The 27408-nt window shown below is 35.9% G+C and overlaps 3 protein-coding genes across 11 annotated transcripts in view; 1 reads left to right on the plus strand and 2 right to left on the minus strand.

Annotated features, from left to right (window-relative positions):
- col17a1b (collagen, type XVII, alpha 1b) overlaps positions 1 to 8364 on the minus strand; it is a 27053-nt gene extending 18689 nt beyond the window's left edge. For 2 of the 7 annotated variants that reach the window (XM_077237044.1, XM_077237043.1), the window contains exons 1-17: positions 8105 to 8256; positions 6898 to 6958; positions 6575 to 6622; positions 6284 to 6391; positions 5887 to 6162; positions 5746 to 5793; positions 5625 to 5654; positions 3391 to 3438; positions 2964 to 3104; positions 2589 to 2768; positions 2238 to 2309; positions 2064 to 2138; positions 1178 to 1252; positions 917 to 1069; positions 448 to 537; positions 320 to 364; positions 55 to 213 (exon numbers count right to left, since the gene is read on the minus strand). In XM_077237044.1, the coding sequence (XP_077093159.1) occupies positions 55 to 213; positions 320 to 364; positions 448 to 537; positions 917 to 1069; positions 1178 to 1252; positions 2064 to 2138; positions 2238 to 2309; positions 2589 to 2768; positions 2964 to 3104; positions 3391 to 3438; positions 5625 to 5654; positions 5746 to 5793; positions 5887 to 6162; positions 6284 to 6391; positions 6575 to 6622; positions 6898 to 6952 (1603 nt within the window). In that variant the 5' untranslated portion in view covers positions 6953 to 6958; positions 8105 to 8256. Of the gene's footprint in view, positions 1 to 54; positions 214 to 319; positions 365 to 447; positions 538 to 916; positions 1070 to 1177; positions 1253 to 2063; positions 2139 to 2237; positions 2310 to 2588; positions 2769 to 2963; positions 3105 to 3390; positions 3439 to 5624; positions 5655 to 5745; positions 5794 to 5886; positions 6163 to 6283; positions 6392 to 6574; positions 6623 to 6897; positions 6959 to 8104 lie in introns of all 7 variants that reach the window. The other 5 variants (XM_077237045.1, XM_077237049.1, XM_077237047.1 and 2 more) reach the window with 5 other exon arrangements.
- Positions 8365 to 10663: 2299 nt separating this feature from the next.
- On the plus strand, positions 10664 to 12069 carry sfr1 (SWI5-dependent homologous recombination repair protein 1). Its single transcript, XM_077237067.1, has 3 exons — positions 10664 to 10973; positions 11187 to 11519; positions 11605 to 12069. The coding sequence occupies exons 1-3, from the start codon at positions 10893 to 10895 to the stop codon at positions 11794 to 11796; spliced, it is 606 nt and encodes a 201-aa protein (XP_077093182.1). The 5' UTR covers positions 10664 to 10892; the 3' UTR covers positions 11797 to 12069.
- cfap43 (cilia and flagella associated protein 43) lies at positions 11799 to 26932 on the minus strand. 3 transcript variants are annotated; one of them, XM_077237064.1, is made up of 38 exons: positions 26840 to 26932; positions 26198 to 26451; positions 25970 to 26066; positions 25241 to 25408; positions 24970 to 25120; positions 24520 to 24682; positions 24293 to 24372; positions 24046 to 24177; positions 23704 to 23820; positions 23272 to 23352; positions 23017 to 23165; positions 22722 to 22825; positions 22004 to 22153; positions 21704 to 21867; positions 21445 to 21612; positions 21186 to 21316; positions 20864 to 21035; positions 20635 to 20736; positions 19600 to 19677; positions 19347 to 19472; positions 18165 to 18269; positions 17907 to 18023; positions 17545 to 17724; positions 17197 to 17403; positions 16853 to 16942; positions 16027 to 16107; positions 15813 to 15938; positions 15387 to 15506; positions 15151 to 15258; positions 14819 to 14905; positions 14638 to 14726; positions 14330 to 14534; positions 14101 to 14213; positions 13841 to 14000; positions 13526 to 13690; positions 13238 to 13318; positions 12909 to 13062; positions 11799 to 12245 (listed from the first exon to the last, which is right to left on the minus strand). In XM_077237064.1, exons 1-38 carry the CDS (start codon positions 26866 to 26868, stop codon positions 12070 to 12072), a joined length of 4980 nt encoding a protein of 1659 aa, XP_077093179.1. In that variant the 5' UTR covers positions 26869 to 26932; the 3' UTR covers positions 11799 to 12069. The 3 variants fall into 3 exon arrangements, with proteins under 3 accessions (XP_077093179.1, XP_077093180.1, XP_077093181.1); XM_077237065.1 differs by having other exon boundaries at positions 21445 to 21585; positions 26840 to 26905; XM_077237066.1 differs by lacking the exons at positions 25970 to 26066; positions 26840 to 26932 and having other exon boundaries at positions 26198 to 26319.
- Between the last annotated feature and the right edge of the window lie 476 nt (positions 26933 to 27408).

Genomic DNA, 27408 nt, shown 5'->3' on the forward strand with positions numbered 1-27408 from the left:
ATGCAACAGCACATATGTTTACTTAAGTTTTTAATCTAGACATTCAAATCTTACATAGAGCAATGAGTCCAAACAGAAGGCCGAGGAGCAGCAGGAGGCTGAGCAAAAAACCCAGCAGCCACTTCCACCAGGAACAGCAGTTTGGCCCACATCCACAGAGACCCCCTCCACACTTACAGTAATCCTCATCCTCAAGCTTAGCCTTATGAATCTCTGACAGAACGCAAATATCAATAGACATGTGAGTCCCAGTTTTATACAGTGTGACTCTATAACATACTGTATTATGTGCAATAGTTTCTCAAATAAAAAGTTTTACCTGCGTAAGTAGCTTTATCTTTTGTTGACACTGACGTAGACCCATCTTTGGAGGGGTACAATTTTTAAAAATCACATATTCATTTTATATTAAACAATATAATGATACATGAAGATTAAGTCCCTTACAATGTGCGCCAGAGCTAGACTTCACAGGAACACTTTCAGAATAGCTGGTCATCATAGTTTCCTTCTTCACTGAAACATCTGAATATGACCCTTTAAAATCAATCAATATGTAAACTTTAAAAGTTAATCAATATGTAGTGTTAGGTCAAAACATCAATCATTTTGTATTTTAAATCACTTTAAAGGTATAGTTCACCCAAAAATACTCACCCTCATGTTGTTCCAAACATGTATAAGTTTCTTTCTAATGTTGAACACAAAATAAACTATTTTAAAGAATGCCGGTAAACAGACAGTTGACAGTTAGCCATTGACTTCCATAGTAGGAAGAAAAATACTGTGGAAGTAAATGGGTGCCGTCTGGTTCCCCACATTCTTTAAAATAAGTTATTTTGTGTTCAACAGGAGAAATTTTGGGTGAATTATCAATCTCTAAAACATCGAATACAATATTCAGTCCTGTGTTTACCTGCTGTCCCATTGGGGGCGCTGTTGGTAAAGTGCTTGCCACTGTCTTTGGTCAGGATAAGTTCCTCAGTGTCTCTCTTCACTGGAATGTTCTCCTTCTCCAGCGTCAGGTATCTCTTTGACACATTCTCATTAAGGCTCCTTGTACCAGTTCCTAAATGTGACACCAAGTCTTCTTGTTTATTATGTGACAATAGCTACGTCTTTACGTCTAACTACAGTAACTATAAATCCTAGGCTACTGAATGACTATAACAAACACCTGCAGTGGAGACGCCTGTGCTAACAGCAAGAGTGCTGTTGGGACTTGAGGAATAATTCTTCTGCACACCATATCCTAGAAATACACACATAAACAAATAAATAATCATGTTCAAATGTCAAGTAGCCTATCTCTTTGCCACCTCTTTTAAAAGGACACAGTGACCCTGTTTAAACAATGATTAGGCTACAAGCAATGATTTCTTCCGTGTCCTGACTAAATTAAAACATATTAGTAAATTAAATTGATCAAATGTGACGGTAAAGACCTTTACATAGTTGAAAGTTTCTTTTGAACTGTCTATTCATTCTGATTTTTTTTTAGAATGATTTCTGAAGAATCACGTGTCTGAAGACTGGAGTAGCCTATGCTATAGCCACTGAAAATTCATCTTCGCCATCACAGGAATAAATTACATAACATAAAACAGTTAATTTAAATTGTGATAATATTTCGAAATATTACTGTTTTACTGTATTTTTAACAAACAAATGCAGTCTTGCTGAACAGAAGACAAGTAAGACCCCTATAACTGACCCCAAAATTTCGAATGGTAGTGTAGGCCTATGCTTAAATTATATTGAAACATTTCATAAAATGTTAGGATTTCTTTACCCAAAATAATTCAGTTCAAAACAAATCATATGTGAGGTTTCGGCTTTGGGAAAAATATCTTTAAATTATCCTACTAAAATTAATAAACACTTTTGTTTATAAAAAACAGTGAAAAACACAGGATTAATGAGTACAAAATACGGTGACAATCCAGCATTGGCCCGACAGAGCAATTGACAATTCAATCACGTATCCCAAAACTGTCTCAGATTGACACTGGGCCATTCTTATTGTTGAGCCCTGTTGTACAGAATATAAATATAACAAACACCTGCAGTGGAGACGCCTGTGCTAACAGCAAAATTGCTGTTGGGACTTGTCGAATAATTCTTCTGCACTCCATATCCTAAAAATACACACATAAACAAATAAACATGCTTACAAGGAATTTTATTGTCTTCTAATGTCATTACAATTATTTAACATTATATGCCTCAGAGGATACCTGAGACTGTGTTAACCCCACTCGAAGCTAGAACTCCACTAGCAGGAGCTAAATTGTTGTGGAAGCCATACACTGTAAGACAAGAAAAAAAAGAAAAGAACAAAAACATGTATTTGTACATAAAATGTATATAAAAAATACCATTGCATGTATGTTAGAGGACTGTTTTCAATGGAATGTTTTGATGTGTTCACAGTTTTATTTATAATCACCCCAGAAAATAATAATTTCCAAGGTGTGATATTGAGGGATTTACATATTTATGTTCAAAGTTTGCCTCAATCAATTACTGGATTAATGACTTGCTCAATTCTCTATATTGACAGGTCAACAGTGATCAACGAAGCAGACCTGATAAAGAGGATGGTGATGTGCTGCTGACAAGCGAAGCTCCCGTTGACATGTTGTTGGTGTTGCTGTGGAAGCCGTAAGCAGCACCAGGTCCAGTGGAAACTGTAGAGGGCAGTGTGGAGGAGTTCCATGTGTACGAGGCAAGGTCAGCGTCAAGAATAGTGCTGTCATATTGCTCGACTGAGAAAATTGAAAGGAGGTCTTAACGCTTTGGCAATAAGCACAAGATCTCTATGCACAGATGAACTGGGGAATTTGGATTTTGAAAATAAATGGGCTCTGCACACCATAGGTGTGGTAGGAGTGTTAAAATACAATGATATCTTGCAGTTTAATCAAGCTTTACTATCTGTCATCAGCCTGAGCTTTCCTTACCTTGCTTGGTAGAGATCTTGGTGTCTAAGGTGGTGGCCTTGCGAGGTATAGGAAGAGGGGAGGAGGAGGGAGAGCGTGTGGGGCTGACGCTGGCGGAGCGCGATCCCTTCAACAGCTTCTTCACATCATCCAGCTCAGTCCCTATAGCAACAGCACTGTATTAGTCACAACTTCATGACTAAACATGCCTTTTACTTTCACTCTCTCAGGTGTTGAACAAAACTCAATATTTTCTGAGCTTTTTCTTTGCATCAGGGGAAAACATGTTAAATTAATTTGTAAACTTCCCAACTTAAAAATGTATTACATGTTTGTTTCATTTCACTTTTTGTTTTTTAATGCAGTTTAATTGTCATTGAGTGTTACATCTCTATTTATTTATTTAATTTCCTGAAATAATTGAATAAAAAAAAAATAGACAACATACATCTAGTGGAGGGAGATGCACTTTGCAGTCTGGTCCTGATTTCCGTCTCTAAAACAGACACCGAAAGAGAGATAAAAATAGTGATAGAGAGAAAACAGTTTGAATTCTGAACATGATCGTCTTCATTATTTCAACACTAACATGCACATTTAGCACATACTGTATATTTAATATATGGAACTGATCAGTAATTTCCCAAGAACCAAGTGTTGAGACACATTCAACATTGTGCCGGTATTCTTCAGTGTTTATTTTATGATAATGACGCCTGAAAATTACATTATAAAGCTTATTAGACTTCTACTTTTCAAATGAATAAATACACAGTCATGGCCCAAAGTATTAGAAGTAACATAAATTTTATGTTTTTTAAAGTTTGCTGTTTCAGTATTTGTAGATAATATTTCAAATGTTTCTATACTGAACAACAATGATAAACATTTCATTAGTTTTATTGGAAAAACAAAATTTCCAATTCCAATTTATGCAAAGAGTCAGTATTTACAGTGTTGTTGACCCTTCTTCTTCATAACCTCTACAGTTCACTCTGGAATGCTGGATATCAGCTTCTGGGCCAAATCCTGATGATGATCCATTCTTGCCTTATTAGTGCTCGGAGTTGATCACAATTTGTGGGCTTCTGCTTATGCACTCGCCTTTTGAGGATTGACCACATGTTCTTTATGGGATTAAGATTGCCTGGCCATGGATCCAAAATTTCAATGTAATGATCTCGAGCCACTTCATTATCACTCTTGTATTGTGACGTGGTGCTCCTTCATACTGGAAAATGCACAGATCACCACCAAATTGTTGAATTGGAGAAGTTGCTCTTGCAGGACCTTTTGATCCCATTCTTTATTCACGGCAGTGTTTTTGGGGAAAAATTGTGAAAGAGCCCACTCCCTTGGATAAAAAGCACACATGGATGGTCTCAGGATGCTTCACTGTTGGCATAACACAGGACACATGGTAGCGTCCACCTTTTCTTCTCCGGACAATCGATTTTCCAGATGTCCCAAACAGTCAGAAGGGGGCTTCATAAGAGAAAATAACTTGTATCAGTCTTCTTCCACCAGTCATCGGCTTCTTCCTGCAGAATTTCAGTCTATCCTTGATGTATTTCTAGGAGAAAAGTGGCTTCTTCGCTGCCCTTCTTGACACCAGGCCGTTGTCCAAAAGTCTTGGCGTCACTGTGCTTGCAGATGCACTCATACCGATCTGCTGCCAATATTGAGCAAGCTCTACACTGTTGATGACACAATTCTGTAGCCAACTCCTCAGGAGACGGTCCTGGCACTTGCTAGACACTCTTGGATGTCTTTGGACACTCTGGAGTTGAAACTCTCTCCTTGATGTTTTGTCAATTGGTTCTTTCAGGTGCAATATTCTTTGCAGCAATTTCCTTGTGTGAGGCTATTTTAAGGCAAAGTGATGATGGCTGCATGTCTTTCTTTGGAGGTAACCATTGTTAACACGAGAACACAATGATTGGAAGCACTTCTTCTCTCATTTTATAGCAATCAGTCTCCTTTTTTAATCCAATCATCCAACCATTTTATAATCCAAGGGTGATTTCTTCTGACTAGTACTTGTTCACACTTTCCCATGTGCTGATGATATGATTAGTAAAATGATATTTGCTGGCCGTTTTGTGCCAGGGCCCAAAAAACAAAAACTGAAATATGTGTTTTTGTGATAAAGTTTATTTTTTAGGCCAGCCAAGCTTTTTGATATTTAAAATGCATCTGATCGCTCTGCACAATAATCTAGAAGCAATGCGAATCAACAACTGAAGCAGATGAATTTATGAAACACACAATTTAAGTCAATGCCAATACTTCTAGCCACAGTTGTACATGGACATGGGATATTGATTTGAATGAACAAAGTTTCAACATGGACAATAGTAATTTTTCAGAAATATTCGACAGCTGAATGCTTCAATTGACGAATCAGAATCGGTTGTGTAAAACATTACTGATAAGGAAAGAATCAGGCCTAAATTAAAGATGTGTTTGATAATTCAATGAATGAACTGTCCCTACTGCCTGACTGGGGAGTGGCCCACCATTTTTAGCCAATCAGAAATACTCCCTGTGAATTATGTCTGTGATGGGCAGGGTTTTATACTATTGGCTTTTTGAAAGTAAAAATGTTATAGGATAATACTACTTGACTGGATGACCTATGCAAAGTAATTTATATATTTGTAATAGTGTAAATAATCTCACCCCTGCTTTGACTCCTTCCTCTAGTTGAACCTGGAATCCGAGCAATGAAACAAAAGCTGATATTTCTAGTCTCAATCACATAAAACCCTGTTATTCCTTTTAATGTGACTGAGGGTCTTACCATAGTCTTTTCTTGTGATCTCTGGGGAGGAGTTTTCACTTGAGCTTCCTGAAGTTTAAAAAAAGATTAAATGCTAGTATAATGAAGGACCAACAAAAATGATTTAGTTTATTTATTTAAGGTTTCTCAGCTGTGACTAACCATCATAACGACGTGAATGAGTGGTTTTGCTTTTCCTCTCCAGAAACAAAGGAGAGTCTCGTGTTCTTCTCATGCCATCAGTGGAGCTGGATCTCACCCCCGGCCCTGATCCTGATCCAGATCCTGATCCTGATCCTGATCCAGATCCTGATCCAGAGACACTCTCAAATCCTCCAGAAGCACCACCTGCCTTCTTACTCTTACTCACAGATGACTCCTCTACCAGATACTCCCTTGATCCAGAGCCTAACCCACCTGCACTCAACCCCACGGATGCTGAATCACAGAAGCAGGGACAATTTTAGCCATTTACAAATTCTTAGAACATTTATAAGTCTATTCTGTCTTTGGTTAATTTACAAGTTTATTTGAAATATCAAATGATTTATTTGCTTACAGGATGAGAAAAAAAAACTGCTGTTGTTTTGAGTCAAAATGTTCTTCTCCAGGCCAGGAGACCCGGAGGTGCTTGACATACCCTTGTTGGCGGATGCACCGAAGCCTCCTGAGGGTAAAAAACACAATAAACTACAGCAATGTCCACTTTTGGAAGATGCTCAAGTTACATTCACAGTATGACAAACAGGAAATTTCCCTTGAAGCACAAATTCTGTAGAGGAATAAGGCATTGAATGTGAATAAAACACAACGAGAACACATAAAATATATACGGGAGGGGATAACTTACGTGGAGGTAAAGCTGTAATTCTTGTAGTAGAGATTGTTTCAGTGATGCCTGTTTTCAGAATACATGTCTTATAAATGTGACCAGTTCTTGCTTTGACAGTCACAAACATAGAGCAGTATAAATACCACTGATTAAAACTGTGCCACTTCATTAGTCATCAGTTTAATGATCAAGCTTCTCAGTAACATTACAGAACCACTAGATGACACAGTGTTCTGAATTAAAAGATCTTCACAGACTATTTTGGCACCGATTCACAGCAATTAAATACACTCAAACTCAGGGCTAGAACAAAAGTGAGTGATCTGATCAAGCATCCTTACCTCTGTCTCCTGAACTTCCTCCTGGATAGTTTCTTTGCTGCATTAAATCATCCATTCCATGCTAAATAAATGTAGCGAAACAGTACAGATCATTAAAATCAGTGTGATAAGAAGAATCAGTCTTCATTGTAAAAAAAAAGTTGTATATCAAATGAATGGAGCTTCAGTGTTTTTATCACAGCTGAAATGTAGGATATACTGGATCAAAAGAACTGCAAAACATATATTGCCAACTTCCTTAAATGCTAACATAGTATTTTATCAATTCAACTTGATGAATTGCTATGTGAAATGACAGAAATTTGCGTTTACATGATGATAAGAGTTTTATTGTAAATGACAATGTCCTTCAAAATAAGTTTTAACAAGAAATGTAAAATGTGTGTGCACTGATAAACGAAAGGATTTGGTTTTATTTCTTGGCTTATTCTACTCAGATTTCAAGGCAAGAATGGAAGGCTATTCCAGACCATATCCAAAAAGTAATTATAAATGGCACATCCTCGTATTTAACTTTAATGCATTTAACTGTAAAAAAAGACTGCCTAAGGTACAATTACTTGTTCCAACAAAAGACTTGCAAGTACAGCTAGTGTCATATTTACAGTGGAGAGAGTAAAGCAATTCATCACCACCCCACCCTCCCTACATATTCAGTTTCAAATGCAAGAGCTACTGTTTCCGTGCAAACCACAATACATGAAAAAGCTAAACACAGTGAATGTGCCCCCATAGACAAATAATGGTCTTTTCAGAACTGAATTCAGAATCAGCTAAGGGTTTAGCCTAACTTCTTTCCCACGTACTGTGAAGTTGAGAATAAAACAAATAAACATTTACAAATATAATTAATGAAATGCTCCCTTATTTATTAAAACCATAAAGGTGTTTTGCTTTCTATTGTTTTAATCTGGTTTCCAGTCTCAAGTCAGGTGCAACCCCACACCAAACCAAGATACAAAGAATTCTGATTGTTCACATCAGGATTTATAAATAAACAAATATTTCAGGAGAGCAACAGATGGTTTATAATTTTCTCTGGACATATAATAAACAACAGATAATTTTAGAATCTGAATCTAAGAAAATAATAATTACAGATCAATACAAAAGGAAGTTTTTTATACTTTCACTTTTAGGTGGTAAAAAAAAAAAAAAATATATATATATATATAGCCTATATATATTTGATTTGAATGTGTTTTACCTTCGATCCTTGAGAATCTGAAGAGAAAAATGTTGGCTGTCTGGATGTTAGATAAAGTAAGTGAGCTGTCTGTGAACTTCACTTGTGCAGAATGAATGTTGTTACCTGATTTCTGCCGCTTTCTTTCTGATTTTCTCTCTACTTTGATAGGCAAGTCTCCACATGACTCCTGGGTAGGATTTTATATGGAGCCACTCCCCTGTCTTTTGGCAGGTACACACAGACAGACTTTTAAAGAAGACAATACCCTCAGGAATCACAATTTTCTTTATGTTCCTGCAAACTAAAGCTTTAGGACATGTTCAGGTGAACGCAGGTGTGGCTATCTGTGCGTCAGTAACTTCACCTAATAAAACTATGTTTAAAAAAAAGTAGGTTTAATCTACTTCTGGCATAACAGTGTAACCGTATTTTGTTCAACGTCAGCTGCAAATCATTTTAGCCAATGTTTTATTTGAGAGTCTGTAACATAATGTTCTCTGTAAGTTAGGTCATGAAGACTTTGATTGCATTTTAGACCATACATTCAGCAGGCTTCAAAATGTCATGCTTTGTCTCTTATTGCACAAGTGCTATATGCTTACATTAAGAATTAAACATTTGACAGACATTCAACATACACTGCATTCAAGGTATTTTTGATCAACTCATGTATTTTCTGGTAACCAAAACATGCTTAAATACTTTTCAAATACCTCAAAGGAAGCATTGATCTTTAATGAAACTGCAGGAATATGACTAGAATAATTTTACTGTGAATTTGTCAACTGCTTACAGTCTGAACATTTGAAATGGGGTCAGATGAGGATACTGTACTGTTGGCATTCATTTCCAGCAAGAGTTTAACTCTCTGTCCGTACGTTTTCATGCATACCATTTTAGCCAATCCTATACAATAATAGGAAGGTTTTTTATTTTTGACAGATTTGACTTAATGCTATAATAAATATTATGTAATTGTATAACTCATTATTATTATTATCAGTGAATCATCCGAGGAGCTGGATCAAAGAACAATGCAAATGTTCCTAATGGAATTTAAGGACATTCAAGCTTCGCAAGGGAAAAAGGTGTTGCTTCTGTTGCTTCTCTTCAGATTTACTTTTTTCTATTGATGTATTTTCCTCACTGACCACACCCTGATGATACAAAATGCACATGAGTCACAAAAGCTTTAACTCCACCCTTATAATGGATGTATCTCTCTCTCTCTGACCAGTGTATTAGAGCCATACACATATATAGAAAATGTGAGAGTGCATGAGTCTACAGCTATTAAACAATTATGATTTCACAAGTTATAACAAGACAGAAAATATTTCTAGTAGAGGCAGAACAGCCATGGTTGAATAAAAAACATGAATGAGCTGAAACAGAAATGTAATCATCCACATTTGCAATTAAATGTTTTTCTTTGTAAATGTGTTCCTTAAATAGGCCTACCTCACCCCCAATGATTCTTAGAATACATGATGTTTACGTAATGTTTTTGTGCGCAAAATGCTGTTTGTTATATAAACTATATAATTACTTGGATTCGTGAGTTTGATTAATTGATTTCAACATCCTTCTTTTTGAGTTTATGGGTTCAACTGTCAACAAGTTCATCTCTGATTCATCTCTGGAATCCTATTAGTCCCTTTAATCTGCTTGAGGCATAATATGTTTAGATCTACCATGTGTTACTTTTCTTTATGTACTTTATGTAGCCTACTTGTATATCTGAAAACAGTATATGATCATCTCAGAGATCAGATTTTAACTTCATCGAGTCAGTCTGGGATTACATGAAGAAACTGAAAAAACTGAGACAGAATAGATCCAGAAGAACTGGCAACGTCTCTAAGACACTTGAAGAAACCTGCCTGCAAAGCTACAGTACTGTGAAAAGTTTTAAGCACTTGTGTAAAAATGCTGTAAATGAGAATGTTATCAAAAATAATGTCATAAATAGATTTTATTTATCAATTAACTTTTATCAGTTAACTTTTATTAATTGTTTTTAACTTTTAACAATTAACTAAATCAAATAAATAGGTGTGACCACCCTTTGGGTTTAAAACAGCTTTTGTCCATTTACACTTGCACATAGTTTTTAGTTTTGCAGGAAGGTTTTTTCAAGCGTCTTGGACACATTGCCGCAGTTCTTATAGATTTAGTCTTAATTTTTTCTGTTTCTTCATATAATCTCAGATGGATTCGATAATGGTGAGATCTCCGTGTGGAGCATCGGCTGTTGCAGAATCATTGCATACAAAAATGGCACTGGATTATTACAATTAATGGCTAAATTAATGTCTGGAAATGTAAACTGATATTTCCTACGAAGACACTACAGCAAAATATATAAATAACTGTCTTAACTGTCTACTGTAGCCTATAAGCCTATTTTCTGTGTTATTTTGTGAATTAAAAATAATAAATGAAATATGAGGTGCTGGATTCTAACAATTATTTTTTTATACTGAAAAAAAGAGATGAGAAATGTAATAATTGCATATTTCTTCCATTTATGTAGCTATTAAGCAGTTATTTTAGACTACATTTCCCATGATTCTTGATGATGACAATGACGTAAGACGGAACTGACGACGAAGAAAATGGAACTTGCAGCAAATTTCAAAACATCTGCCTACTGATCACTTTACAGATGATAAATCTGATTTACACAGTGATGCTTCCGACTGAAGTTTTACACCAGCAAAACGGATATATTATTTTGTCATTGTAGAGTTATGTAACGTTAGCCGTTTTCTCCTTTTCATAGCGATTTCACACGGTGTGAATCATGGAGACAACCCCGATAAAACTGATACCAGCTAATGAAACCACACCGAATACAGCCCGGTCTTCTTCAAGTGGGTCCACGGTAAGTCACAGCTTATTGGCGTTTGAGTTGATGTCTAATATTTGGTTTCAAACGAAGCTAACATTAACAAAGAATGTTAGCTTGTACTATGTTATTTTTCACACACAAAACACTGTGTACTGTACAATCACTGACTGTTACTGCGTCAAGACGTACTTTTCTTTGTGATTATTGTTGACACTTTTTTGACATTTGTTTTGTTTTTTGCGTCAGTCCATGAGTGCCTCACTGAGGGAGAAGTTAAAAAGAGCACGGCACTCATTCAGATCCCCCCTCAGTGTGGTTAAACGCCTTAAAATTGAAGATGACAATCAACCACAGACTTCACAACCTGGAGACACAAAGCACAGCGTGACTGAGGAAAGAGAGACATATTCTGATGTCAATCAGAATGATATGAGTGAGCAAAGAGACTGTTCACACGATCACACAGCTGAGACGGCACCAAACGACTCGATTCAGCAATGTGAAGTACTAAGAAAAGCAGTGAAGGAAAGATCAGAAACCTTGAGAAGATTAAAGATGGTCCAGATGTATAGAAACAAGGTAAACATATAAAAGAAGCATTGGCATTAACTTATAAGCAAAGGATTGGGTTGTTGAAGTTTTTCTCTTTGCTCTTTCCCCATAGAATGACCTGATCCGGCTGCAGATGCTTATAGACAAATGGAGATCCTGTGCTCAGTCTGTGCTGTATGAATTGCAAAGTGAATTACCCACAGAGGGAAAACAAACTAGTCTGTCTCAGCTTATAGACAACTTTGGGCTAGATGACAAGTTACTGCACTTTGATAGGACAGAGGAAGAATTCACAGACACCTGAAAGTCATTATATTAATTGTATTCACACTGTTAAACCGGTAGTAACATACCATTTCAGACAAGGTTATTCATTCAAACATTTGGATTGAGAAAATATTCAGATTATATGTGGAATTGATTGATGTGGAAAAGACATTGCAATGTAAATTTTGATAGGTTTATTAAACTGTATTGTAATTTATTACACTTTTTTTTTAGTGTTGTCATGTCTGTCTATTGAAAATGTTATTTTTCAACCTAAAGCTGAAATAATAAATCTGTTATGTATCCTGAATCAGTTGTAGTGTAGTTGAGAAAGAGATGGGAAGTTCTTCATACGCAGTTTCTCAACCTCTGCTCTCAGTAGGAGTATCTCTTCAGATTGTGCTCCGACTATGTTCAGCAGCTTCTTTCTCAAGATGATATCTTGGTAGTTCTTCTCTGCCTCTGTCTTCTTGTTATCTCCCATTGCTGGTTAACATATAACAAAATGTTGAGATATTTTGGCTCAAAACTCAAAGTTATTGGGCCTTTTTCATTGACCATGAACAGAATATACAAATCATGCATCTTTTTAAAAATGAAAAATTAATAAAATTCAATAGGTTAATTTACACTTTTGTTCAAATGTTTGTGGCCAGTAATTTTTTAATGCCTTTGAAATAAGTCTCATGCTTATGCTCACCCAGGCTGCATTTATTTAATTAAAAAATATATATATCTTAATATATCTTTTAATATATCTAAAATGTTATTTATTCCTGTGATGACAAAGCTGAATTTTCAGCATCATTACTCCAGTCTTCAGTGTCGCATGATCCTTCTGAAATTATTCTAATATGCTGATTTGGTGCCCAAGAAACAGTTCATATTATTGATATTTGTCAGGATTTTTTGGTGAATAGAAAGTTCAACAGAACAGCATTAATTTTAAATATAAATCTTTTGTAAAATTATAATTGTCTTTACTTTTAATATAATTTATCCATTTGTCCTTAAATAAAAGTATTCATTTCTTCTTAATAAAATAAAGAAATTTACTGCCCCCAAACTTTTGAATGGTACCAAGTAATCTTTTTTTGCTTAAAACAAATTGTTACTTTCTTTAATGTAGCAAGATATAAAGTAATTTACCAACAGCCTCGACAATATTTCTTCTCTCTGCGACAGTTATCTCCATGTCAGCCATTCTTAAGTCGAGGGCTGCGTTCTTCTCTCGCATTCGTGCATCTTGTCTGTTCAGATGCTTTATCTGTTTCTTGCAAGTCTCAATTTTCTTTTGATGAGTCTAGGCCAAGAGTGAAGGGAAAAAAAAGTTTATATCTGCCGCTGAATTTTATTAATGTAATCATCCAGACTGAATTTACAACTGGGGAATGCCTGTGCTGAGAAATAAGCATCTGGCTAAGTTACTCTATGATTATTATCTTTGCAAGGCGCTTGAAAAGTAATTGTGAGTTTACCGTTTCCTGTAAATCTATGGTCCTCTCCAGAGTTGTGAGATGCTTTGACACCATGTTGTCATTACTTGTTTCATTCAGGTACTGACATGAGAAAAATACAAAGAAACAAATATTTGTAATTGTAATATTATATCATTAAAGTTCCACAGACCAAGGTAGTCCTGATCTCCTGTCCTCTTGTCTTAGATCTGTTAAAATTTAAATCATATTCCTCTTCAATTTTTACTAGATTTTTTTTCAATCAATTTTTCATTACTTCAAATGAAAGACTAAAGATTAAATCCATACGTCTTGAATCTCCTGAGTGATGCGCAGGATCTGTATGTCTCTGGCTTTGTTGCTGAGATCTTCCAGCTCCATTGTCATTCTCCTGTGATCCCACTCCTGCTGTATGATTCCTTTGCGGAAGTCTTTACACTCCACCATGCTGGCAATCTTCTGATCTCCTAAAGCCTGATTGATAAATCAGTTTACAAGTTATTAATGAATGAATGAAGAAAAGTGAGAATAGTTGCATAAACTAAAAAAGAATCAGAAATGTTATCTGTGAATTTATCAGACAATGTTCCCTTAGTTTTTATTTTGATGAGAAGTTCTCTTTACCCTAATAGTGCTGTTCAGGTCCTCAATTACTCCGCGATGGATCAGCAGAGCATCGGTACAGTCAACAATGAAGTCTCCAGCCTCCACTTCCACCTGGCCTTGCTGTAGAAGGATCTGCACCATGCTGTCCAGTCGAAACCTCATCTTCTCTTCACAAAGGCTAAGACAATATAAGGTATGAAATTATTTGCTCACAGATTCTCAATAACAGCTTATTTCCAGTGATATCCTTAATTTATATAATGAACTGTTCTTCTCACCCATTAAGTTCGTCAATTAGATTTTTGATCTCAAGTTGAGCATTCTCGTCCTCATCTGTTCTCCTCTGAAGAAAAGCCTGCATCTCCGCCAGGGTCAATGCCTTTAGTTTGACCTGCAGGATTCAACGTAAAACCCTTCTCAGACAGTTTTTGATTATGAATTATGAGGAACTCAGCTTAAGATTTGGGGGACTTTTAGCTTCTTTGCGTCATGTCTACCCATTCTCACCTTTTGTTCACTTTCCACTTTGGCCCGCCTGGCCAGGCAAAACCTTTCCCAAACGACTGGATCTAATCCTTCTGGGATGTTCTCTGGAGCGTCCAACTCTTCCATGGCCGCTATCATCAGAGAGAGTCCATCAGATGGTGCTGTTCCTAACAGCGCCCTCTCCCTAAACGGGTTGTTTTCAGTCTGAGTTTTTATCTTCTGAACCCTGTCAAACAATGCTTTTTTACTCTTTTCAAAAGGTAAATACTGGACAAACAATTGCCTTATGGATATGCATTATTGAAGTTGCAACTTCTCTGAAATAATACCTGGGTCTGCGTTTGTAAAGCTTATAGAGCTGGTCAATTACATGTCCAGGGATGTCATAAAACTCTTTGCGAAATCCTTTGTCTAGAAGCTTTTAAAAAAAGGAAAAGGGTTTATAAAATAAACCTTTTTTTGGTGAGAACATTATGGACATGCATATGCATGATATTTTCGTAATCTTACTTTGTCCTCAGCGACGGTGTTATCATACACCTCTCTAAACTCATTAACGGTCTCCCTGTGTTTTTTCAGTTCTTCCCCAATTTCATTCTGTCAGAAAAGAGAGGTGACTCATACATGAGAAAATTTGCAAAACAGTCTCAGGAACGGATTACAGTGCCACACAAGTTTGTTCTTGCCTGAAATTTTTGTCTCATCATCAGGAACATTATAATTGTCTAATAACAAATAATAACTGCCAATTTCTGATATGGTTATAGAGTTACTGTAAACAGACAACAGCACAGCTGAATAAACGATAAAAGACAGAATATCTACATACAAACGAAGATCACCTTTACAATTCGTGCCTTCTCAAGTTTTAGGCTTAACTGTTTCTCTCTGCAGAGGATCTCTTCTTCGGTTTGAATGGAATGAACCAGATTTGCAATCTTGAGCTCCTCCTGAAGGATAAAAAAATAGAGCAGTTACTGTTACATGACTACATTGTTAGCAGGTCATGTTTCTTGTACACAGTACGCCCCTGAAAAGGTGACATGCAAAAATGTAATGATGTATTGTATCATCTTACTTGGTATATCACCATCTCTGATTTCACCTTCCTTTCAAACAGCTTTGCGAGTCTTTCGTCAAACATCTGGGTAGCCTCTTTAATAGATGTCAGCAGTTTCTTCATTTCTGTTTCCAGTGTCTAGGGAAACAGTGACTTTGTGAGTGATTGCTTAAAGGAATAGTTCATCCAAAAATGCAGATTTGACACCAATGATCCCAAATGACCATTGTTTTTTGCATATACGGTGATTTGGATTTTGTGATGTCTGTTTCTCACAAAAAAGTTATTGTATGGCCTCAGATGATCTGTAATATAGTATAAACATTGTATGGATACATTTTATGATACTTCTATGGTGCTTTAAAAAATAAAATAAGTTTCAAAGCTTGACAGTACCAATCTACAGAATTTGGGTGAACGATCCCTTTAAGTGTAAAGTCATACTTTTCTGTATTTCTCCTGCTCCTCTCTGAGCTCCTTTGCTTTTTTCTCAAACTCATTGAAGCTCTTTCTCTCTTCTTCTGTCCACTGTCCTTCAGGTTTTGACATGAACTCAGGCTGAGGTACTTCCTAGGAAATAAGCATATCTTATTTTCCCCTGCCTTTGTGTACTTTTTGATAAATAAATGTATACATTCCAAATAAAAAAAAATTTCACCGTCTTCAACACATCCTCTTTTTTAAGCTCCAGAACGCCACCCATCATTACATTGAGCGCTTGATCTCTCATTTTGTCCGACTGCAATGGAAATGCAGAACAGTTATTATCATCTAATATACTGAAATATCCAAGTAACACACTGTATCGTTACAATATATGTAAATCTAAGACCGTTTTCATATTGCAGCTTAATGTTTTATAGTATTTAAAAGTTTGGGGTTGGTAAGCATAAAAAAAACCAATGAAGTATCTTATGCTCACCAGACCTGCATTTATTTGATCAAAAAATTAGTAAAAAATGGAATATTGTGAAATAATACAATAAAATTACTGTTTTATATTTTAATATATTTTAAAATAAAATATATTTCTGTGACTCCAGTCTTCAGTGTCACATGATCCTTCAGAAATCCTTCTAATATGGTGATTTGCCTCTCAAGAAACATTTCTTATTATTATCAGTGTTGCTGCTTAATATATTTGTGGAAACCACAATACGTATTTTTAGGATTTTTTGATCACTAGGAAGTTCAAAAGAGAATTTTTGTCACTTTCGATCAATTTAACACATTCTTACTGAATAAATGTGTTCATTTTTTTTTCCAAAAATAAATCGTACTGAACGGTAGTGTATAAATTGATAAAATCAAGAATTTTTATATGAATATATAATGGATAGATTAAAAACTGATGACTGAATTGATTATTAAACTGATATGACTAATATGAATTTGAACGGTTGTGTTAAACATGAGTTATAAGGTGAAAATAAATAGTTTAACTGTTAAAAGCACACCTGCTGTGAGGTACAGTAATGTTATACCTTGGCTGCGAGCATTTGCCGTTTGTTTTCTTCTCTTTGATTGTCTTCTTTTTCTTTCTGCTCGGGGGTGAGGTATTTCTCAACCTTGATCTAGAAATACACACATGAATTCGCCTGTCAGTCTCACTGTCCACAATAATAAATCAGTGTTTGCCATGTTTACATTATTTAAATTATATAAAGTATATGATATAAGTATTTCAATTTGAAAGATATAAAATGGGTCTACTGTATATCAGACTTGTTAGACAATGCATCTGGTGACTTGGACCAATAAAGGTAAGATAAATCCTAGATTAAGCCTAGAATTATTTAAAAACTTCTATACAGACTGCCTGAGTTACCTCTAAGTCGGTCACAGTAAGAGCTCTCTCAGGACACTCATTATCGGTGAGATTAGGTTCCCACAGGGTCTCACTTAGGTCCAGCTCAGTCATAATCTCAGAGATACGCTTATTCTTCTCTCTGACACGGTTGATTTCCTGCTCCTTCTGCTTGTAAACTGCCTCAAATTCTTTGTTGAATGTGCTCTTCACTTTGTAGATAACATCCTTCATAAAACAACCATGAAATATAGCAAATTAATTTGTACTCTTTTTTACTCTTTAGACATTTTCTGTACTTAAAACAGGATGCAAACACACAAAACTAAAACTCTAGTCGTTTAACAAGACAACAAGAAAAGTCATCACCTTTAGCAAGGTGATTTGGTTGATTTTCTGCTCTCTGACGTGTAAGTTAAACTGGTTGTAGAGATAAGGGTTGACGCCTCCATAAAGAGCACTCAGACTGCCAGTCAGAGCAGGACTGTCCTCTGCTGCCATCTCCTCCTTTTTCTCTCCAGAGATTGTGTCTAAAATCGCCTCTTGAAGCTATGAAGAATATTTATATTATTTGTGTCAGGTTTTTTGAATCTAAAATCTGTAGAAACAAACACTGTGTATCCAGCATCAAGGTACATTATGTTCAGTATCATTTGAGGCTTTGGTTGCTATGGAGGAATCCATTCCAACAGCTGACTCATTATTGTTTGAGTAATACACTGTACATTTACTTGTGAATCTTCCTGTTCAATCTGCCTCGCGGTCTCGACCCTATGAAGCTCTTCAAGTTCCTTTTCAGTGCGTTCCTTCATGGGGTAGTTCTTCACCTCATTTTCTGAATGAAAGGCCTGGGGGCAATGAAGCACACACAAAGACACTGACAGTTGGAGCCTGTATAGTATTTCTAGTAGTTATAGGTAAGCCAGGTGAAATTGATGGATGTGTATATTGTTACAAAGTCCCCCCCCCACATAAAATCTACCAGATACCTTAATGGCTTTCCCTTTGACTTGCATGGAATCCCAGCATTCTCTCTTCAGGACCTCCCTTTGATAGCACTTAGCCAGATTCTCCATCTCAATCTCCTTCCTCACCTTAAACCAAAAAAAAAAAAGTTGAGATGTATATATTAGTTTTTACATACGTAAATATCTGATGATGTATCATCAGTCTAATCATAAGATATTATTGTTGAACAATAGCGGAAAGAAATTCTATATAAACTGAAATGTTTGTTTGTACAAAAGTGACGTGACGTGTAGCCAAGTAGTGAGTATTGAACACACACACACACACACACCGTGAATGAAGGAGGCATTTATATATCGCTTTCATATGTACTACAGTACACCCAAAGCGCTTTACAATCATATTAGGGAATCTCTCCTCAACCACCACCAATGTGCGGCATCCACTTGGATGATGCGACAGCAGCCACAGTACAACGGCGCCAGTGCGCTCACCACACGCCAGCCATGGAGAGGAGAGAGAGTGATAGAGCCAATTCAGTGTATGGAGATTATTAGGAGGCCATGATTGGCAAGGGCAAATGGGTGGAATGTGGCCAGAGCACCGGGTTTACACCCCTACTCTTTTACGAGAAGTGCCATGGGATTTCTAATGACCACAGAGAGTCAAGACCTCAGTTTAACGTCTCATCCGAAGGACCGTGCTCTTTGACAGTAGTGTCCCCGTCACTATATTGGGGCGCTAGTACCCACACAGACCACAGGGTGAGGACCCCCTGCTGGCCTCACTAACACCTCTTCCAGCAGCAACCTGGTTTTCTCAGGAGGTCTCCCATCCAGGTACTAACCAGGCTCAGCCCTGCTTAGCTTCAGTGGACAACCAGTCTTGGGCTACAGGGTGATATGGCTGCTGTGTGAACACACACCTGGAGCAGTGGGCAGCCATTTTTGCTGCGGCACCCAGGGAGCGATTTGAGTTTAGGTGCCTTGCTCAAGGGCACCTCAGTTGTGGGTAATGAGAGAGGAAGAGAGTGCTTTTCATTCACTCCCAGCACCTACATTTCCTGCTGGTACTGAGACTCGAACCTGCGACCTCCGGGTTACAAGTCCGACTCTCTAACTAACTATTAGGCCACAACTGCTTCCAAAAAGATGTCTATATAAGTAATCTGCTCTTAATCATCTGTAAACAGTCATGTTTACCCTGGTAACCTCCAGCTTTCCCTCCAGCTGCAGTCTCTGTTGCTCCTCCACATCCAGGTTAAATTCCTGTTGCTCCAGTTTCTCCATGTCTGCCAGACTCTCATTCTCCTCCATCATAGCTTTGATCTGGAGTGAGCCAGAAACAATTAGGATGAACCTTTCCACTTCAAATGTGTGTAATGGAAACATTCAAAAAAAAAATTTTTTTTAAATAAATACATTACTAATAGAAGCGGAGGATTCTTTCTCTTACTCTGTCACGAAGAACCTTAATGTTTCTTCTTAGGTTCTTCTTCATCTCTGCATACTGCTGGATCTCTTCTTGGAGAACCTGGTGAGATACCACTAGAGTCATAATCTAAAAGTATTAATGGATTATCTTTCAGTTATTCTATTTCTTAAGCATCTTCCTAGATGTTTGTGGAAACCAGTATAATAAATATACACTGCCATTCAAAAGTTTGGGGGCGGCAAGATTTTTTTTTTAATAAAGTCTTTAGGCTGTATTTATTTGATCAAAACTATAGTACAAATAATACTATTACAATTTAAAATAACTGTTTTCTATTTTAACATCTGAATTTTAAGCAGTCATTACTCCAGTCTTCAGTGTCACATGATCCTTCAGAAATAATTCTAATATGCTGATTTGCTGCTCAAAAAAAAAAAAATCTTATTATTATCAATGTAGAAAACAGTTGTGCTGCTTAATATTTTTGTAGAAACTGTGATACTTTTTTAAATGATTTTTGATGAATATAAAAGTATTCATTTCTTTCAAATGTATTAATCATACTGACCACAAACTTTTGAATGACAGTGTAGGTTATGGGTTTCGCTCAATTTATTGGGTTTTGATCAATTTATTCACTGTGGTGATAATAATATTAGTATGAATATAAATAATATAATAACTATTACTAACCCCAAACTTTTAAGTGTATATTTTTATATTAATAAAAAAAAAATTTAATGCACAGTACATACTGTTACATAAGGTTAAAACACCTTTGCCAGTACCACATCAGTTGTTAACATTTATACATGTTAATTATTTCCATAAATATATTTTGTAATCATATTAATTTTTTCTCCTGGAGGCCTGTGATCAGCCATTTTAAACTCATAAAAAATAAACACAAAAGTTGTTGCAACCTGAAAAGAATTAGCTGCTGGCAACAAATGATTCTATATTATACAATTAAGAAAAAGAAACACAAAGTGAATTTATATTTTTAATTAAATGAGACACAACAACACATAAATAAATTCAGAGACAAGCACTAACCGCATCAAATTTCCCATCAAGCCATGTTGAACTAGTTGGGGATGCAAAATAGTTTTCCTCTTGTTCTGTTTCATGACTCATCATCTTTTCATTAAAATTGACCTGCATGGAGAATTCTTTTGACAGTTTATATTGTGTATCTCAAGGAACATCTCCGCAGTTAAATTGCTAAACCAGGTACAATATTGTGCATACTATTTAAAAATTAGAAACTGCTGTGTTTCCATACCTCTTCTGTATGAAATGAGGCACATCTGGTAAAGGATTGTGTCTGTGAATCCCAGTCAGTCATTTTGGTGAGGACAGTGTTCTCTGAGGATACTACTGACTCAAAAGAATCAGCAACTGATTGACCGTAGTGGGTAGCTGCAGCTGCTTTGCCAGCTCCAGAAAGCTTTAGCCTGTTAAATTTGAAAGCGTTGTAAAAACAAAAATACTTCAGGTCCAGCTTCAAGGGCATTTTAAAATGACCAGAGAGAGAAAATATTGCTATAGATCAAAGTTCTATAGTAATATTCTCTGTTTGATGTTTTTTGAGACCCCGAGCTCACCTTAGCCTGCTGCAGACAAGCGAGCCATCCCTCAGGCCAGTGGTGATGATGGTCTGACCGTCTGGGGTGAAACAAACAGATCCGACTCCACCCTGCCAACATGAGTGGCACTGCAGCTGCACACACCTGTCCTGCATGTCAAAGGCATACTCTTACATACTCTTCAGATATTTGGGCATTTTCTGAGAAACATGTTGCTCCTAGCCCTGTGCTCATAAAGATGGATTAACTTGCAGAGAGTGGTTTTAACAAACAATACCATTGTTGAAATCTCACAGATGCGCAGCAGTCCATCCCTGCCAACTGTTGCCAGCCAGGCTTGATGTGGAGAGAGCTGTAAAAATGCAGGGCTCAGAAAATGGCCCGCTGCCTCCTTCTCTGGTATAAGTTGAACTGCTTCCTGCACATTAGAGGGCTTTTCAACACTCTGTTTAACACATGAGAAGCAGTTAGGGGCACTGCCAAAAAACAAAATAAAACTGTCATCAAGCTGTGAGTGTTGTCTGTTCTTATTGCACCTCAGGGATACTGAATCTTTGCAAGACTTTTCTCTGTTGGCAGTAACCAAATATCTTGTTTGTGGCCAGGACACAAGAACAAAGTGCGAGAGGGAGCTCATACAAACAGCTGTGAAGGACATGTTTACGCAGACGGCCGTGGACATCCACACAACTTGTTGAGTCTGGAAGAGGCACAACATTATAATAAGGAGAGCTGGAGTGATGTACTTTGAATGTCTATCATTTGTTCTCCTAAATTTTCAGCAAAGCCAGGCTTCTATGCCAGCCTCAATTATGGCATGTTTTTTCCCCATGTACCTGTAAGCTGTTGCACAATCAACGTCAGTAGCAGAAGTACATTTCCCTCATTGATTTCTCTCCCTGTCTTGCTGCATAGCACCAGCACTTTAACCTGTCCGCTTTCCTTTTGGTACTGAGTGGAAAGGCTTACAATGGCACCTGGAGCCTCTGAAAAAAAAAGTAAAACAACTTGTTAGAAATGTTTTAAAACTTTAGGCCAAAACGTTAATGCACTGCCATTCAAGGTTGGGGTCAAGTAGGTTTTATTTGTATTTATTTAATGTTTTTGAAAGAAGTCTGTTATGCTTACCAATGATGCATTTATTTGAACAAATATACAGCAATATTATGAAATATTAAAATAACTGCTTTATTTTAATACATCTCAAAAAGTATTTTATTCCTGTGATGGACCATGATCCTTCAGAAATCATTGTAATATGCTGATTTGGTGCTCAAGAAACATTTTTTATTACAATCAATGTTGAAAACGGTTCAAAACATACTGCTTAATTTTTTTCTTGTGGAAACCAGGATCAATTTTTTCTGCATTCTTTGATGAATAGAAAGTTCAAAAGAACAGCATTTATTATAAATAGAACGCTTTTATTATAATTATATATGTATTTACTTTTCCAATCAATTTAATGCTCGCTGAATAAAATGATTCATTTCTTTCAAAATAAATCTTACTGACCGAAACTTGAATGACAGCGTACGTTGTCCTAAAAATTACCAATCCATCCAATAACTTCAAATCCTTTTGATGGCCTTGCATTAAGCACAAACATGCGTGAGTCTGATGCTCCAGTGATTAAGAAGTTGCCACCTTGATCAAACCTGTTGAACAAATATATATTATACAGTATGCTCAACATTCAGTTCACATCCCAGACAGCAACATAGTGTCGGCCCATATCCGGCACACATTTGGTGCACGTAGATTCCACGCGTACCAGATGTTGCTGTCTGGGATTCCTCCAATTCTAAAGAAATATGAGAGCAAATAACCCTGGAGCTGAGAAACTCACACTAAATGGTCTACAGGGACATGGTAGAAATGAACTCTGTGAACTAGTCTGGGCTTCTGTTTTGTAGTCATCTCCACAAACAGGACATCTCCAGTGGCTGTCCCTACAACAACATACTGCGCTACGAGGCAGCATGCCATACTGGTCACCTGAAGTAAAGTCATTCCAAATAGTTATACACAGATTTGTGTATTTATGATTTGGGAAAAATAAGTACTGTGTGATTCATATAGAACCTGTAATTATAGCACTAACATGTGTTTGCAGAGAGATAGAGCCCATGCATTGTCCATCATCCAGAACCCACAGCTGTACGTCTCCCGCTTCTCTGACTGACTGCAACAATGGAGATGAAGATGCTATTATCAATAATATTTTATTTCTACTTTTTGTAATCTAATATATATTAAATTGTAATAATACTAGTCTAATAGTATCAATGTATTATTTATATTAAAATATTTTGGAGAATGTCAGTAACCAGTAACAGTTGATGGGCCCCATTGACTTCCATTGTAGTTGAAAAAAAGTCAATTATGGAAGTCAATGTTACCCAGCAACTGTTTGGTTACTCATATACTTAAAAATACATGTTACTCAAGTATTTTTTGTATAAAAATACAAATACTCAAGTAACTTGAGGGTGAACTATCCCTTTAACCTACTGACACTACAAAGGTATTTTACCAAACAAATGTTTCTATCAGTGTAGATTGGAGCAACAGCCACAAAATCTCCACAGAGGACATCTAGGACTTTGACAATTTTATCCTTCAGAAGTGGTTTGAATCTGTAAACACAGCCCTGTGAAGCAAAACCAGAATTTATTAACAATATTTCTCATCAATGTCTTTAAATAATTAGTTTTTTTTATGATTTGCATTGTATTATGGCATAAATATAAGGCTATGATGAGTTTTTGATCAAATATATTGTACATTATAATAAAACTGTTTTTACAATAATATGTCTGTGGCATGAATCATAATTCATGATTATGATTATGCAGTAAATTATAATAACACTTACTGTGTTAGAAGTTAGCAGGAGTGTCTCACCGTCAGGGGAAAAGCATATAGCCGAGGCTGCCTCATCCAAAGCCCAAGTCTGCACTACCTCTAATTTGTTTGCTTTCATTTGTATTTTTCGTAAAATGCCTTCCTGTAAAGGATTTGGAAATGCTCTTGAATCAGGTTGAAATTATGTCTGACTTCAAAAGAGAGTAGTGTTTAGTTTCAGGGCTATTATCAGGGTGAAGATAAATAACATTTCTTACAAATCCTGCAGCAAAGAGATTACAGTCCTGCAATGCTAAGCTCTGGAAACTGCCCTCCTGTAGCGACATTTCACTGTCATCTGTGATGTAAAATTACAATAAAATGCAATTAAAATAAGATCTAAAAAAATTGAAACTTAATAAATCTAAAATTCATACTAGTTACAAAAATGTCAATAGTGAAATCAATAATGTTCTAATTTCATATGTATCAAGTATAAGTTTACCAGTGCTGGTTACTTCAGTTTGGGGTTTATACAGGACAGAGACAAGCAAAGTGTCAGGATTCACACAAAGCAGGAAACCTTCCTTGCAACCAACATACAGGTCAGAAGAAGTTGACCAGCAAATGGCACTTGGACACAATTTTGTTTTTATTAGTTTCAAAGGCTGTTGGGACAAAGACAAATTTTTTGCTGTCACTTTCACAAAAATCTAGTGTAGTCTGAACTTTTAGAATTAATGATCTTTCCCATAGAAAAGCAGTCTTACTTAAAAAATGATCATTGATTAAACCAACGTCTGCTCTTTTGTTTTGATCGAAAAATGGAAAACATATAAACATTTTTTGTACATTATTTTTTTGTTTTAGATTAATTCAGCACTAATGAAAACCTATCTTCAGGAGAACTACTGGTTTATGAGAACACACTTCTAACTAAAGACACAACCCATACCACAAAGTTGTCAGCTTTGTCTCCACTCAGTCCAGCGACAGCTGAAGTGGGCATCTGAGGACTGAAGTGGGTCAGCTTCCTACTGAGCATATGAGATGGGTTTGCTTCACACTCAATAGCTGAACCATCAGTGGCGGGGAGATCGACAGCACTGCCAAGCATACATAAAGAAGATATAATGAGTACAATAAACAATTTCTGTGCATTGATCCCATCTGCATATGAAATACATGTGCAAATAACAGTGACATCTGCTGGAGACACACTCTACCTAGGATTCATCAAATGATAGTTGCCACATCTTTCAACATTCCAGATGGTAAGGGCTTTAGATTTTACAGCACAAATTTGACACCAATTCATGGGGTTGAAAACCAGTGCTGTGATGTCCTCTCCCAAAATTGGATGGCTACAAAGTGGAATCATACTCTCGCAGTTCCTAAAAAGATATTAATTAATAATATTAAAACTGTAATGCAAAATATAAATAACTTCTGTAGCAAATCTCAGACTAATGTAAATAAAATTATTGTATTTGTACTTATATATATATATATATATATATATATATATATATATATATATATATATATATATATATATATATATATATATATATATATATATATATATATATATATATATATATATATATGAAGACTTCAGATGCAAAAGCAATTAATTAACATTTTTATCAGGCTCCTATGTATAGGTTTCTACATAAGTAAAGACATTTCTGAATGGGCTGAGGGCTGGGATTTAGTGAGTTTGAAGTGAAAGTATTAGATGAATGTATACTATGTGCGGAGAGCATTCACTCAATACTATTATCATCTCATTTTTGACACAGGTGGCTTTTTTGAGCCTTTTGCATTGGAGGCTTTTGCATTGGAGGTCTTCATATATATATATATATATATATATATATATATATATATATATATATGATTATATTACATATATATACATACACACACACACACACACACATGAATTTTACCATAACGTGATGGTGTGATCAGGTATGGAGGAAGAACTGACTAAATAAGGACCAGTATCACACAGTGCCAAAGCTGTATAGCCCAGTTTAGTTGTACCTAAAAAAACAAAAGGGAAAAGTTTTAAATAGTTTACCATGTTAAAAATAGTTTTACATGTTTACAAAATTGTGTGTCCTAAAACAGCTCTAGGAGTTTTTTGTTTAAGGTGCAACTCAAAAATAGCTGACCTTTCAGTTCACACACTAGCTCAAGCTCTGGATAGTTGTAGATAAAGATGGAAGGATTCAGTCTGAGGTCAGAGAAAGCAAGACACCTGCGATGTCCACTTGCTGTAAAGGCCCCAATACCAGAAGCAGGACTCTGCAGAGTCTTCCTCGTTTTAGTTTCCACATTGAGGAAAACAATGAAATTTCCGCAGGTGTAGCATGCTGTTTTCTTGTCGACAAATTTAAATGTGCTATTGGTGAATCCTTGCACCCACCTTATACATGGCAATTAACATAAAAGCAGAATTATTTACATATCTTTAGTATGAATTCTCATCATTGCAAGAATAACGTTACAACAATATTTGTACATATTTTATTAGCTTTTTTATAGTTTTTTTTCAGATTGTAAGAGTAGTACGTTGATTTTAGTGTATTTTAGTCTACTTTATATCATAACAAAGTATTTCCAGTGTGTGCTGTGTATATTCGAGCAAGTTTTCTGCTCAATGCTAGGTAGCCTAACTGTTAGCTAACTAGGATACTGATGCAAAAAAATGTTATCGCGACAGGATAACTTTACAAGCTAAAAATTAATTATCTTTTACGGAAACAATGTTAAAGACTTTCCAAGTTTTCTCAAAAAAATAATTCGTAACTCACCGAACTTCCAAGTTTCCCAGTACATCCATTTTCAATCCGTAAGCAGCTCACCCTCTGAGTATGTGCGTCTGTTTCCATAGCAACCAATAGCACACGGACTTCAATAACAACAAACATTTTATTTTATTAATTTAAATTTAAGATTGTAATACATATATGAAACATAATATAATATTATGCGTAGCTTGTATGGTCTTGTAACACCACTTGCTTGAACTTAACAAAAGATGACTTTTGACTTCAAAGTGTAGCCCTTTTGCTTTTCACCATTAACATCTCCTTTACTAATGTATTTAACACTTCTTATTATAATGTTTAATGATTTTTAATAATGGTGTAATTAAGTAGTTTTAGAATTAAAGGGATAGTTAATCCTCCTAAAATAAAAATGTTCTCATCACTTACCCTCATGCTGTTCCAAACCTGTATGAGTTTCTTTATTCTGTTATATTTATATATATAATATATTTGAAAGAATGTTGGTTCCATAAACTGTCTGGTTACCAACATTCTTCAAAATATCTTCTTTTGTGTTAAACAGAAGAAAGAAACTCATACAGGTTTGTAAC

The sequence above is a fragment of the Siphateles boraxobius genome, unplaced genomic scaffold (genome assembly GCF_051911475.1).
Source record: "Siphateles boraxobius isolate OS27281-9 unplaced genomic scaffold, OSU_SipBor_1 20, whole genome shotgun sequence".
NCBI lineage: Eukaryota > Metazoa > Chordata > Actinopteri > Cypriniformes > Leuciscidae > Siphateles > Siphateles boraxobius.